We start from the raw sequence: 14,541 nt of genomic DNA, 5'->3' as shown, positions 1-14,541 counted from the left end.
ACATCCGTAATCGACTGGCATTTTCATTGACTTCCTCTGTCACTTGGAAGACAATAGAATGAACCTGGCATTAAGGGCTGCTTTGTTCAGTGTTTCTTAGTTTATCTTGTATAGTGCTCCTTTGTTCTGCATGTCAAGTACTAGATTTGCTTCACAAGGTAATGCACTTGGTATTTTAATATTAAAACTTAGTCCTTGTCCTTAAGGATATTGCCAGCTCATTAGGTAGTTTTTATACAATTAATGGCATATAGGTGGTACAAATTGTTAAGTGCCTTATATTCAGATATACCAGTTGGATATCAGGGTTTGTAATGTTGATCAGAATTTCAGGAAGCATTTCTGTTGAGAGAAACTTTTAAGAATCACTAAAGAAGTGTTAATAAATATTTATTTAATGTGCAAGATACTGGGCCAGGTACTCTTTGGGATACAAAAATGTCTACAGTCTGACACATGCGTTCTCAGTTGCTTCAGTTGTGTCTGACTCCTTGTGACCCTATGAACTGTAGCGCTCCAGGCCCCTCTGTCCATGGGATTTCCCAGGCAAGAATACTGGAGTGGGTTGCCATTTTCTTCTCTAGGGGATCTTCCTGACCCAGGGATCGAACAGTGTCTCTTATGTCTCCTGCATTGGCAGGCGGGTTCTTTATCTAGTGCCACCTGGGAAGCCAATCTGACACATAGCAGATTGCATTAAGCACTATAATAAAGCAATAATTAAACTGCCATGGGAATATGGGGAAGGAAAGATTGAGATTAGGATTATGGAAAGAAGATCATTAAATAGGGAATTTGAATTAGATCTTAAAGAATTAGTAGGTTTAATAGGCGTATTTAAAAACAAGATGCATTTGTCCTGGGTACAAAAGATTTCGATGACAGCCTCTTTGATACAGTTTTATTGCTATTTGGCGCATTGAGAAACTTGAATCTTTTAGTTTAAACCCAGTGATTTGTGAAGCATTCTTGGTCCATCTATGTGCATTCCTGAACATCACTTTATCACTTACCTCCTTCCCTCGAGCTGGGAATTTAAGGATTAAATGGAAGTTAGAGATGATTTGGGAGTGAGAATGCTGATAAATCTACCCATAACTAGGAGTCTTGGTTATATTTAGTGTGGATTAAAAAAAGCAGTTTATCTGATAGAGCTATCTAATATAAAACAAGAGTGTCCAATAACAATGTAACATTAGTTGCATACATAATTTTCTAGTAGTCACATTAAAAAAAAGTAAAAAGAAACAAGTGAATTTAATTAATGTGTAAACAGTATAAAATTACTGAGATATATTTTGTATTTTTTAAATTCCTTTTTTCAGCTGTTTTTATCTTTGAAGTGCAGTGTATATTTTGTGCCTGAAGAGTATTTTCACTTGCCACGTTGCATGTGCTGATAGCTACATGTAGCTAGTGACTATCATATTGGACTGTGCTGGTTGAGGCTAGACAGCTGAATTTTTTGTTTTCTTCCAGGTAAAAATAGAAAATAAAACTACCTTAAAGCTATATTGAGTCCTATATATATTGGACTGTATATATATATTGTCACATTGCTGTATCATAAAAAAGTAGCAAGTTTAAATTTTTTAGGGCAGTTTGTTGAGGAGGGTTACTACTGCTGTTATTTTCATTTGTAAAGGGGATGACCTTGTTGTAAGTTAGTAGACTAAAGAAATGTGTTTTGTCTTAGTTTTTACTGAGATAAAAAATAACTTTTATATTCAGTATTTTAAAACATCTGTAATTTTAATATGCTTTTTGTTTTCTGTAGGAATTTTACAATGAATTGGCTCCTATGTCAAGAATCCCTTCAGGCACCATCTCAAGATTTTTTTTTGCGATTGACACAGTCTTCTTTACTACCTTTCTATATTTTAGTGTTAATTATTTGTTTTCTTTCTATGATTCAAGTTATTTTTAGGAGAATTAAGTAAGTACCTAAGAAAACCAATCATATTACTAATTAATAAATTATGAAATACATAAAACATTTAATATCTTTCCAATATTTATGTATTTGTTTTATAGCTTCTAATTTAATTCTTTTTGTCACTATGTAAAATATCGTTATAAGTTGACCAGATAAAATTCAGATTTAAGCATATATATCTAAATATGTAATGTCCATTTTTAATGCAGGAATAATATTAAATAATCAGTTAAACTTTTAAAGACTCATTCACTACTCAAGATTTTTAGTTATTGTAAGAATAATCTCTTCTAAATAAATGAAACTAGTAGTAAAAGTGATTTTAAATTATAAAGTTTGACTATTTAAAAGTATTGTTATACTGTTTGAAAGGAGGTTGTATATAGTATCTTAATTTTGAGAACTTACTCTAATTATGATTTAACTATATTGATTTATCAACCACTAGTTCAGTGATAATGGACAAGGAACCTAAGTATCTAAGTCTCTTTTTTATTACAGTCTTGAACTTTCATGTTTCATCTTCTTTGAGTCAGTTGTCTTCCAAATTTGAAAAAGCCTCTTTCAAAGACTTGGAGATATATAAGTTAGGTGTTTGACCAGCAGAAAGTACTTTCAAATTTTAAAAACTACCTATGTGTTTTTTATGAGGATACTAAAGATATTTGATTTTTCAAAGTAGTGAAAAACACATTTCTTTCGGTAGTGATAAGTCCCTGAAAGAGACTGTCACGCTTGAAGATGGACGAATTGGAGAAAGGCCAGAAATAATTTATCATGTGATTCACACTATTTTACTGGGTTCTCTTGCAATGATTATAGAAGGGTAAGTGTGTATTTGATCCATTTGTTTTAACAAAGAATTGTCCTTTACAATGGTAGTTAGTGTATACTTTCCAGAATACATTTATAAAACACTACAAAAACTCAAAAAACCTTAATATAACTGGGGTTTAGAGAGCTATTTATAATGAACCAGTATTTACTTATGCATTAATTTGTTCAAAAACTATTCAATGTCTTCAAAGGATCCAGCATTGTGCTCACTGCTAGGGGTACACTGGTGAACAAAAGTAGACAGCAAAAGTCTCTAACCTTCTGTGATTTATGGCCTAGTAAAGGTGACAGACACTAACCACACAAAAATAAAATCACAACTTTGCTAAGTGAAGGAGAGGTAAATGGTGTTTTGAGAGTGAGGGTTCAATAAATGATACCCTTTTCTTTGAAGTTTGACTTAGGTGAAAAATAAGACATAAGAGTGTAAAAGGGTTCTGAGCACTCGGTTTCAATGTAGGTAGGAGGTTTCTTTATACCAGCAGACAATTCTCTGGACACCAGCTGGGTATCCTCCAGTTCAGCTCAGTTTTGACACTTCTCTGCCAGGACCATTAGAATCCACAGGTGTAGGGTTCAGTCCTACAAGACTCCCTTGTTACCTCTTCAGACACCAATTAGAAGTCCAGGTTATTACCTGTTTCTGATGAACTGACCAGAGTGTTCCAAACTCTGGCTGGAACACTAGTCACTTCAAGAAGTAGTAGGAGAAAAACTGAAAAGGTGTGTCAGGGCCATATCTTGGCCTTGAAAACCATTTAGATGAGTTTCCATTTACCTCTGTAGGTACTGGGAAACTAAAGATTTTTAAACAGAACATGTCTTCTCATGGTTATGTTTGAAAAGGATTCATCTGGCATCTCTTTGAATTGGAAGAAAATTTAAAGGTTGAAATGTTAATTAGCTGGCTAGGTGAAATAAATGGTAAGGAAGGGTTGGATACTAAGAAGTCAGTGGATTGGCATAATGGTACAGTGTCTCCAGTAGAGTTTGTGTTCCAAGGGATGTCATATACATGTTATTCAGCGTGAATCAATGTTTCTTCAAGTTACAAATTAGACTTCAGTGTTGATTCCGGCTGACTGGAACAACTGGTTTGGTATTCTGAAATGGGGTTGTTAGGAGGAAATATTAGTTAACTGGGGAAACTAATACGATTCCTCTGTCCTAACAAAATGTACTCTGTATGCATCCACTACTTCTCTCAGAGCCTGATTCAGTATTCATTTTTTTAAACCTTAAATACAATACAGTCTCAAATCGATCATTTTGCTTTCACATAACCTTGCTGCTGCAAGTCACTTCAGTCGTGTCCGACTCTGTGCGACCCCATAGACGGCAGCCCACCAGGCTCCCCTGTCCCTGGGATTCTTTAGGCAAGAACACTGGAGTGGGTTGCCATTTCCTTCTACAATGCATGAAAGTAAAAAGTGAAAGTGAAGTCGCTCAGGCGTGTCCGACCCTCAGCGACCCCATGGACTGCAGCCCTCCAGGCTCCTCCGTCCATGGGATTTTCCAGGCAAGAGTACTGGAGTGGGATGCCATTGCCTTCTCTGCACATAACCCTAGACCATATAAAAAATTTTTTTATTACTTATTTTCTAATGGTTTCCCATGTGTTCAAGTGCCACATTAGCTGCTTCCCAGGTGGCTCAGTGGTAAAGAACCCACCTGCCAATGCAGGAGATGCAAGAGATGTGGGTTCGATCCCTGGGTCAGGAAGGCCTCCTGGAGTAGGAAATGGCAACCTACTCCAGTATTCTTGCCTGTAAAATTCCATGGACAGAGGAGCCTGGCAGGCTACAATCCATGGGGTAACAGAGTCAGACACAACTGAGCATCCATGCAAGAAATGCATATGTTCACTTTTATTCCATCTTGATAAAGACTTCCTTGAGAGCTGTAGCCATGTCTTGTCTTTTTCCTCTCTAGTACTTTGGTCACCCTGAAGTGCATGATCAATAACTCATCAGATGAATGAATGTTATTTTGTTTTCCCCATTTCATAGCTTTGCTATTTTGTAAAACCAAAATAGTTCACATTTATACTCTGGCCTCATACTCTTCTAGTCTCTTTAGAGTTTGTCATCAAAGAATATTGCTTGGAAAGGTATTTTTGATTTCCTAGTATTAACTACAAAAGTTATCCTTTGAGATGTTGTTTTTCTTTGATAATCTGTTTGAAGCAATGATGTCCACAAATTTTTCTCAACTCTTCCTCTTCTGTCTTCAGCTTTTACCATTACCTCTTACAACTACAAGTTACAACTTACAGTAATGTTCTGTCTTTTATTTATGCAAGTTGATTTTTCTGTACACCTGGAATTTTAATACTTTTAAGTTAAAAGCCCCAGGTTTTCAATCCTGTTTTTAAAAAGTTAATCTCAAAAGTAATACACTGCAGACCATGTAACAAACACAAGTATAGAAATGTATAAATTAAAAAATTAAAATCCTTCCATCTCACTCCTCAAAGGCCACAACTGTCAGCAGTATCTTTCCAGATGTTATCTTTTGACTATACTATATATAGGTACATTAGGGGAAAAAAGTCACCAAAAAACTAGGGTAACAGTATACATAAAATTTTGTAGTTCACTTTTTTGTTTTTCATAAAGATTTGTTTAATCAGTACATATTAAAGGATAGTTAGGTTTCTATTATTTTTGTAATTAAAACAACATATTTTTAACATTTATGCTAATGTATCTATAAACTAGATTACTAGAAATGGCTTTGTCTTGGGCTGTGTAAAATTTTTATAGGTTCTGCCACATTGCCTTCTGAGAAAGTGAAACAGTTTATATTCTCTCCAAGAGTACAGTTTTACTACACCTCATCTATATTAATGTCTAATCTTCATTTTAGTAACCCACATGTCTCTTGATTATTTAAGAAGTAACTATCTGTTGCTGAAAATTAGAGGGTAAGCTTTTTCATTCTGCCTTAACATTGTGATGTTTTCATGAGTGTTAGGAAACAACTCAGAATAGAGAAATCATATAATAATGATGTTCATAGAATAGCTAATGTATGACTCTTTTTTGTCTTTTCCAGCTTGAAATACCTGTGGACTCCTTACGTGTGCATGTTAGCAGCGTTTGGTGTGTGTTCTCCTGAACTTTGGATGACACTTTTCAAGTGGCTTCGATTACGAACTGTACACCCAGTATTGTTGGTGAGTCATTGTTTTGTGATAAGTTCTTGTTTCTCTTTCAAGTATATGAATGGAAATCGTGTTGAATACAATTGAAATAGCGTGAGTAGATCATATTATGTATGATTTATAGGTAGAGAAAAAGATTCTGTGGAAAAATTTTTTTTGTACTTTCTGATTATAAAAGCAGTGTGTTTCAATGCAAAATCCTTAAAAAATAGAAGGTAAAAATATTAAGTGAATCAATAATTTGAGAGGCTATCAAAAATTAATTTTTATAACATTTTTCTTGGTTTGACTAGAACTATGGGATGTTTTCAGTGTGAATGGAACATTTACATTGTACCTGCTATGAATAACGTGCTTGAAATAAAAAGATAAATAAAACATGATTCGGGGCCTTCCCTGATGGTTCAGTGGTTAGGACCCCAAGCTTTCACTGCAGGGGGCATGGGTTCGATTGCTGGTTGGGGAACTAAGATTTTGCATATTGTGCAGTATAGTTAAAAAAAAAAAAAGATTAATTTCCTTAAGTGGATTACCATTTTCTGGTCATAAAAAGAGATAATAAGAAGCATTAATAGGGTACTGCTGGAACAGAGAAGGCCTGCTTTAATTCAGTTTTTTAGGGATTCAAAGAGAACTTCGGTTCTGAGATTTGAAAGATGAGGTATTAGTCAAATAAAGGGTAAAAAAGGGAGAGTAGAGGGAAGAAACACAGGTTGCAAAGCACATGACAGTCAAAGGGAGTAAAATCAGAGGCAAAGAAAAAGCATGAAATATTTAATTTTGTTGGCACATAAAATGTGAGGTAGGGGTGGTTAAGAAATGAGACTGGAGAAATCAAGGAGGGTAAGCTCATTGAGGCCTTTGAGTGTTCTGCTGAACTTGGTGTTATCCCACAGGCAGTCGGAACACATTGACATGTTTGTGCAGAGGTGGGAGAAAGTCAGCCTTACCTTTTCTCTCAGCCCACCCTTAAAGTTCTATGAAGGATAGGCTTAAGGGTGATAGACTTGAACCAGGAAGGAGGATTGAACCTCCTTGAACCAGGTACAGGCCACGGAGGAGGAAGCCATGAGAGCTTGCTATGTGTCAGGTACTATTTGAAGCACTTCATATGCTATTCAAAGTTTACAAAGACCTTGTTAGCTAAGTTTCATTATCTGTATTTTATAGACAAGGAAACGAAGGCTTAAAAAATGATTGAATAACTTGCCTAATATTGTATAACTTTATAAGTGCAATAAAATCATGATTCACACCCACTTTGGGGTTCTTTTAGCTCCAAAGCCCATTTAATTAATACTGTTCTGTACTGAAGTAAAAAAAATAGAAAATTTGGTGCCTCATAAAGTATGGGTAAATGAAGAATAGGGAGAAATCATAGATGTTTCCTAGGTTTGGAGTTTGCATGACTAGATTGTGGGGTCACCAATCGCCATGGGATGGTACAAAGAACAGGTTTTGGCAGAAAGCTGATAAATTATTATCTCTACTAGTAGTCTTGTATGTTGCCAACCTTTTTCCAGAGGAATTTATATATTCTTAGCATAGTAGTATACTGGTATTAAAGAACCTGCCTGCCAGTGCAGGCTAGAGACACAGAAGATGCAAGTTCAGTCCCTGGGTCAGGAAGATCCCCTGGAGAAGGAAATGGCAACCCACTCCAGTATTCTTGCCTGGAAAATTCCATGGACAGAGGAGCCTGGCGGGCTACAGTCCATGGAGTCGCAAAGAGTTGAACACAACTGAGCACACACACATACTGGTATGTATTGACTATCTTTCCTGTGTTCATTCATTGTCTTTTTGCTGTTGTTAGCTATTCACATAGCTATTTATTTATTTACAGTTCAGTGTTTTTTATAAGCTCTTCCTAAGTTAGATTCCTGGGGAAATTATCAGATACTACCTTGCTGTTTGAAATGTTGTGATGAGCATTATGTTCTGCCTTAAATTTGTATAGTAGATATGTATGTCTCACTTTGCTGCCAGCTTGTTATGTTTTAAATCTGTTGTTTTTCTGGTAGTCCCTCAATTGTGTCTGACTCTTTGCAACCCATGGACTATAGCCCACCAGGCTCTCTGTCCATGGAACTCTTCAGGCAAGATTGCTGGAGTAGGTTACCATTCCTTTTTCCGGGGGATCTTCCCTACCCAGGGATCAAACCCAGGTCTCCTGCACTGAAGGCAGAGGCTTTACCGTCTATGCCACCATTAGTCATCACCATCTTACTCTGTGAACTAGGTTCCATGCTGACTCCAATTTCTCTGAAATTGTTACAACTGTGAGAATATTTGATTGGTCATTGAGTCATTGTCTAGTATCTCTAAGGTATATTTATCCATAACCCTTTTTGCTTTAACATTTTAGGCTCTTATTTTGAGCATGGCTGTGCCCACTATAATAGGTCTCAGCTTATGGAAAGAGGTAAGAAAGTTAGATTTTTCATAAGGTTAAAATATATGTTGTTTATAAGGTAGTGATAAATTATGTGTGTGTAGGATACTTACATTGGGACAGTATTTTAACAAAATGTGATATACTAAATAATACTTAATTTTCTACCAATAGGACCATGATAAAACATTTTTAGAGTGCCATTTTCTATAGTCTAGTGCAATTTTCTATAGTCTAATATTGTTAGACTATTACAATTGACAAAGGAAATAGCTGAATAAATAGTATTTACTAGTAAAGAGTAAAAAGCATTTTGGCAATCCCAAAATTTAAATATTTACAAAGTAATATAAATTCTTTACCTTATCATAATGTAACATGAAATTAATTGCCAGTAAACCTGTGAATTATTTGACTTAACCTGAAATTTGTTTACGTATTTTTTCAGTGTGTATGTGCATGAAAGATACAACTAATGATTAATTGGTGATGCTAAAATTATGTATTGAGTATAGGTAGTAAATTAACCAAACAGTAGTTTATTTGGACTGAGAAGAATGAACAAGAAACTAAAAGAAAGTAAAGTGATCCGTGCCATTTTTTCTGTGAGAACAGTGTTGTAATATTGTTTGTCACAAGTAGGTCTGTTAGTCTTTGGAAATACTTTGAAAGAGCTTTAAACTTTGTAAATACTTACACACAGGTTTCGGGGATTTTGTTTTATATTTTAGTTTTTTCCAAGATTAATGACAGAACTAATGGAACTACAAGAATTTTATGACCCAGATACGGTGGAACTTATGACCTGGATAAAGTAAGAACTGAATTGCCTGAGACTATTGTTAAGCTATTAATTAATCATTGCATGCTATTTAATGGATTCAGGGGGAATAATAAGGTAATCCTTTTCCCATGAAACTCAGGAATTTTACCCTGTATTTTTAGGGACAGTTTTTTAATTAGACATATAATTCTAATTTTCTAATTGAACTCATTTCCATCAAAAGTACAGTATTGATAAGTTGAAATATGAAACTCTAGTTATTAAGCATCTAGAAATGTGGAATAAAAAGGAACCAGTGTCCTTTTATTTAGATTGTCAAGAGATGCCTCTTTTAACCAGAGTTGGAGGTGAATGAACAGTGGGTTTCTAGTATGGATAACCAAGGTTAACATGATTTTTAATTTTGATACTCACACACATTTTAATATGACAGGAGATGTGCTCTTCGACCTATGCAAATGGGGACTTGTAATTGAAACACCCTATTTCCTCCTGTAACATATTAATACATACAGAACTAAGGGACCCTCAAAGGGCCATACTGTCAGTGAAAGGATGAACTCAAAATATCCAGCAAGTGGTAGAAAAAGATGATGAGAAAGCATGTCTTCCTTGGCCTCAGTTCTTGGTCAAAAATAAGGTGTTTCCTCTGAATTTGTAGCAGTCCATCTGAAATCACATGGCTGTAGCTTGAAATTACACTTGTTTAATCCAGGGAATCCTGTATCAAGAAATTAGCATAAAAAGTATTTCTGGGATGGTCTGGAGTGCCTAATATAATCTTCAACCCAGGCTACCCAGGATTTCACAAATAAAGCTTCATGGAGATAAGTTCTAAAGTTACAAAACACATGAAGAAACAGTTTGACACAGCAAGACATATTGCTGTCATTTATGATAAACAATAGAACTAGACCTCTAGCAATTTCTGGTAATAAAATTTGTGTCAGGTTTTGCTGCACAGTGGACTCTCAGAAAACTTAGTGACTTACAAGCAATAAACATTTGTTATTTTGCACCACTTCCATGATCAGCTGAGTGGAAGCAATGGGTAGGATCCTTCTGGTCTGGGCCAGCTCATGTGAAACTGGGTAGTCTGGCCTAGCCTCTCCCACATGTCTGTGGCTGGGTAGTGTCAGCTGAGGGCATGGAATTGACTTAGCCACTTGCTTCTTGTCATCCAGCCCAGGTGAGACTGGGCTCATTCACAAGGTGGTGGTTGTAGAGCTCCCTAGAGCTGCATGAGAGGACAAGTCTCAGTGTAAGCATGTTTTAAGTCTGTTCACGTTGTGTTTGCTAATGTCCTATTGGCCAAAGCAAGTCACATGATGGGAACTAGAGTTTCCTCCAAGAGAATGACTATGAGAAAAGAATCATTGCAACCATTTTTTTCAGCCAGTCTACCCCATGAATAGAGACTGATAAATAATATGAAAAAATTTAAACACATAGATAAAGAAACTAATACTTGAAAAGGGAATAAAATACTATCAGAAAAGACCAGGAGAAAAGGGAGAAAAAGATTTAAACTATTTCTAGAAATGAAGAATTAATTTCATAGAATAGGTGAATAGAAGTGAGAATTGTTATTATTGTTCAGCTGCTAAGTCGTGTCCAACTCTTTGCGACCCCATGAACTGCAGCATGCCAGGCTTCTCTGTCCATCACTATCTCCCTGAATTTCCTCAAACTCATGACCATTGAGTCAGTCATGCCATCCAACCATCTCAACCTCTGTCACACTCTTCTCTTGCCCTCAATTTTCCCAGCATCAGGGTCTTTTCAGGCTCTTAGCTTGTGGCCAAAGTGTTGGAGCTTCAGCATCAGTCTTTCTAGTGAATATTCAGGGTTGATTTCCTTTAGGATTAACAGTTTGATCTCCTTGCAGCCCAAGGGACTCTCAAGAGTCTTCTCCAACACCACAATTTGAAAGTGAGAATAGGTCTTATGTAAGGTCAAAGATCATGGCATCCGGTCCCATCACTTCATGGCAAATAGATGGGGAAACAGTGGAAACAGTGTCAGACTTTATTTTTGGGGCCCCAAAATCACTGCAGATGGTGACTGCAGCCATGAAATTAAAAGATGCTTACTCCTTGAAAGGAAAATTATGTCCAACCTAGATAGCATATTAAAAAGCAGAGAGATTACTTTGCCAACAAAGGTCTGTCTAGTCAAGGCTATGGTTTTTCCTGTGGTCATGTATGGATGTGAGAGTTGGACTGTGAAGAAAGCTGAGTGCCAAAGAATTGATGCTTTTGAACTGTGGTGTTGGAGAAGACTCTTGAGAGTCCCTTGGACTGCAAGGAGATCCAACCAGTCCATTCGGAAGGAGATCAGCCCTGGGATTTCTTTGGAAGGAATGATGCTAAAGCTGAAACTCCAATACTTTGGCCACCTCATGCGAAGAGTTGACTCATTGGAAAAGACTGATGCTGGGAGGGATTGGGAGCGGGAGGAGAAGGGGACAACAGAGGATGAGATGGCTGGATGGCATCACCAACTCAATGGATGTGAGTTTTGAGTGAACTCCGGGAGTTGGTGATGGACAGGGAGGCCTGGCGTGCTGCGATTCATGGGGTTGCAAAGAGTCGGACACAACTGAGCGACTTAAGTGAACTGAACTGAAGGTCTCATTATTATGATGACACCTCTTGTATGTATAAAGATTATTATTTTAGATCATCCTTAACTACTGCCTATTAATATTTTTTTGTGAATTATATTTACCTTTGTGGAACACTGACCAGTATAGCCTTCTGTTGTTAATAAAAGAGGAAGTCACGTTTACATGTATGATTTACCACAATATTTTCAAAAACAGCAAAGGCCTAACCATTGGACCTTTTACATCAAATGATTGGGCATTTATATTACTGTGATGTGATTTTTCTGTTTCATTTTTGTTTCCCCATTACTGGGTGCTCCTTGAGGACAGTGGCTGTGTCCTCTTTACTTTCAGAGTTTGACACAGTAGGTGGATGCTGAATATTGAATACAGGGAGGGAATAAATAAGTCAGGACATTAGAGCAGCCCTTTGGGATCTGTCTTGTGAGGGGAATCTATCTGGGACTTTGGAATTATGATTTAGAGAAGAGAAGTTCTTCATGTGTTAACTGGAGACAGACACACGGGTAAAGGCAGGGAAGGAGCAGGAGGATAGGTGGATCTGGGAGGAGCTGGGTTATGGTGGTTAGTATTTGCCAAAGATGAATTTGAGAATTCACAGCATCACCATTGAACTGTCACTGTCCCATTACCCTGCATTATCGCCACCTGACCTAGATGGCAATAGGAGATGTGTTTATCCTCTCCCCTTCTCTGTCTTGAAAGCAGTGACCTTCTCCTCCCACCTCTCTTTTTAAAATATTTATCTTTAGCACTCTAAACAATTTCTGGCACATAGTAATTGCTCATTTTTTTTAATGGATCCAAAAATGAAATGAAATTAGAACTGACATTAAAACTTAAGTGTACAACCCATTTTAAGTTCCTTGGTATTTCAGAATTGATATAAATCGGTGAACTAAATAGTATACTTACCTTTTCAGTGTGTGAATCTTTGTGGTTCTTTGCAGAAGGCAAGCTCCAGTTGCAGCTGTGTTTGCAGGAAGTCCACAATTAATGGGTGTGATTAAATTATGCACCGGATGGATGGTGACAAGCTTGCCTCTTTACAATGATGATGATCTTCTCAAGAGAAATGAAAACGTAAGGCATTTTATGTTCTACATTAGGATCTTTTTTATGACTTTTTAGTATAGTATTATAATGATGTATATGTTCCTTGGGTTAGCTAGGAAAATCCAGACAATTTTAGAAGAGTCAATTAGTTTTAAGTTTTTAAAAAGCTGTATAGTACATTTAACCACAAGGGACCAACATTAGAATATGAAATTCTTTATGAAAAGTATTGATATATTTCTAGGAGAAACATTTTATTTCCCACAAGGCTCCAAGGGACTAATATGTAATCATTTACAAAGGGAAACATTCTCTTTTAGAATATCATTATTCTCAATCAAATTATTGAAGGAAGGCTTTCAGTTACTATCTTTATACACTTTGTATTTCTAAACCAAAATTCTGTTATTGCTTATAAAGCACTGATTTAGTTTTCAGTATGGGCTGTTGTTAATAACTTAGAATATATAACATTTGTATGGTATCTAATTGCTTCTCTTTCAGAGAATTTATAATTTTGAATGTTTTGTTTGGATGTAAATGTAACTTCATATCTGAAGGTAATAACCAGTTGAACCTGAATTGTAAATATTCTGTTTTTCAATTGGAGAGAATTTCACATAGTTTTTAAGTATACTCTATGCTAAGTGGGAAGTATAGCAGTATAGAAGTTAGACTTCAATACAGAGGTTAGACTCTAAGAATCCAGTCTCTAGAATTAGAGTATCTGGACTCAAATGATACCTCTGCCATGTACTAGCTTTGTGACCTTGAACAAGTTTTTGAATCTGGAAATAATAGTTCTGACCCTCTACTTAGGAGAATTAAATAAGATAATACACTCTGTCTGAAACAGTAAAATTTAAATGTTAGCTATTATTATAATTATGTACTATTACTATTATAATTCTTTGTGTACACACACATTCACATATAATCACAGAAAGTACAGAGAGGAGTTCAAAAGCAGAAACAAGTCAGTTCTGCCTACAAAAATCCAAGTCTTCATAAAGGGCATTCCTTTGATCACAGATTTGAAGGATGACTTAGAAACTTGTTTGGAAAAAGAACACAATTCCAGATTGAAAAAGTCACAGAAGCCATGAAATTTGTTTGGCCATGAAACTAGAAAATAAGAGGCCAAATTCTGAGGGACCTGGAAGGTCATACTTAAAATTTAGACTTACCCTCAAGGCATTTGGGAGTTATCAAAGACCTTTTATAAACCTAGGAATGGAATGCTTAGGAGTTATTAAGGTCATAGAACAGTTGAAGCAAGGGAGAGGTCAGAGATGGGGAGGTCTACCTGGGAGTGATTTATCTAAGGGACAACAGCCACCTCTGATTAATATTTGTTGCACTTGAAAAGGTAGTGCTGCTTAGAAGATGTATCACAGCATATTCCTAAATTTAGTGTATGTTCAGTTGCTCAGTCGTGTCTGACTCTGCAGCCCCATGGACTGGGGCCTGCCAGGCTCCTCTGTCCATGGAATTTTTCCAGGCAAGAATACTGGAGTGGATTGCCATTTCGTACTCCAGGGATCAAACCTGTGTCTCTTAGGTCTCCTGTATTGGCAGGCAGATTCTTTACCACTAGTGCCACCTGGGAAGCTCCTTCCTAAACTTTATTTTTTGTGGATGTAAACCAACAGACTCTAACATGTCTTTGTTTTCTTTGTTGTTTTTTTATTGTTTTTTAACAATTTTGATTATTTTTTGAATTCTAATATAGAATTTC

The 14,541-nt window shown here is 36.3% G+C and overlaps 1 protein-coding gene across 3 annotated transcripts in view; it reads left to right on the top strand.

Annotated features, from left to right (window-relative positions):
- Positions 1-14,541, top strand: part of DPY19L4 (dpy-19 like 4) — a 68,428-nt gene that overhangs the window by 41,478 nt on the left and 12,409 nt on the right. For all 3 annotated transcript variants that reach the window (XM_061439341.1, XM_061439343.1, XM_061439342.1), the window contains 6 exons: positions 1,778-1,936; positions 2,643-2,762; positions 5,831-5,951; positions 8,308-8,364; positions 9,066-9,148; positions 12,698-12,830. In XM_061439341.1, coding sequence (XP_061295325.1) covers positions 1,778-1,936; positions 2,643-2,762; positions 5,831-5,951; positions 8,308-8,364; positions 9,066-9,148; positions 12,698-12,830 — 673 coding nt within the window. The remainder of the gene's footprint in view (positions 1-1,777; positions 1,937-2,642; positions 2,763-5,830; positions 5,952-8,307; positions 8,365-9,065; positions 9,149-12,697; positions 12,831-14,541) is intronic.

Source organism: Bos javanicus, chromosome 14 (genome assembly GCF_032452875.1).
Source record: "Bos javanicus breed banteng chromosome 14, ARS-OSU_banteng_1.0, whole genome shotgun sequence".
Classification (NCBI taxonomy): domain Eukaryota; kingdom Metazoa; phylum Chordata; class Mammalia; order Artiodactyla; family Bovidae; genus Bos; species Bos javanicus.
The sequence above is the reverse complement of the archived record's forward strand: the minus strand, read 5'-3'. Positions and strand labels throughout refer to the sequence as shown.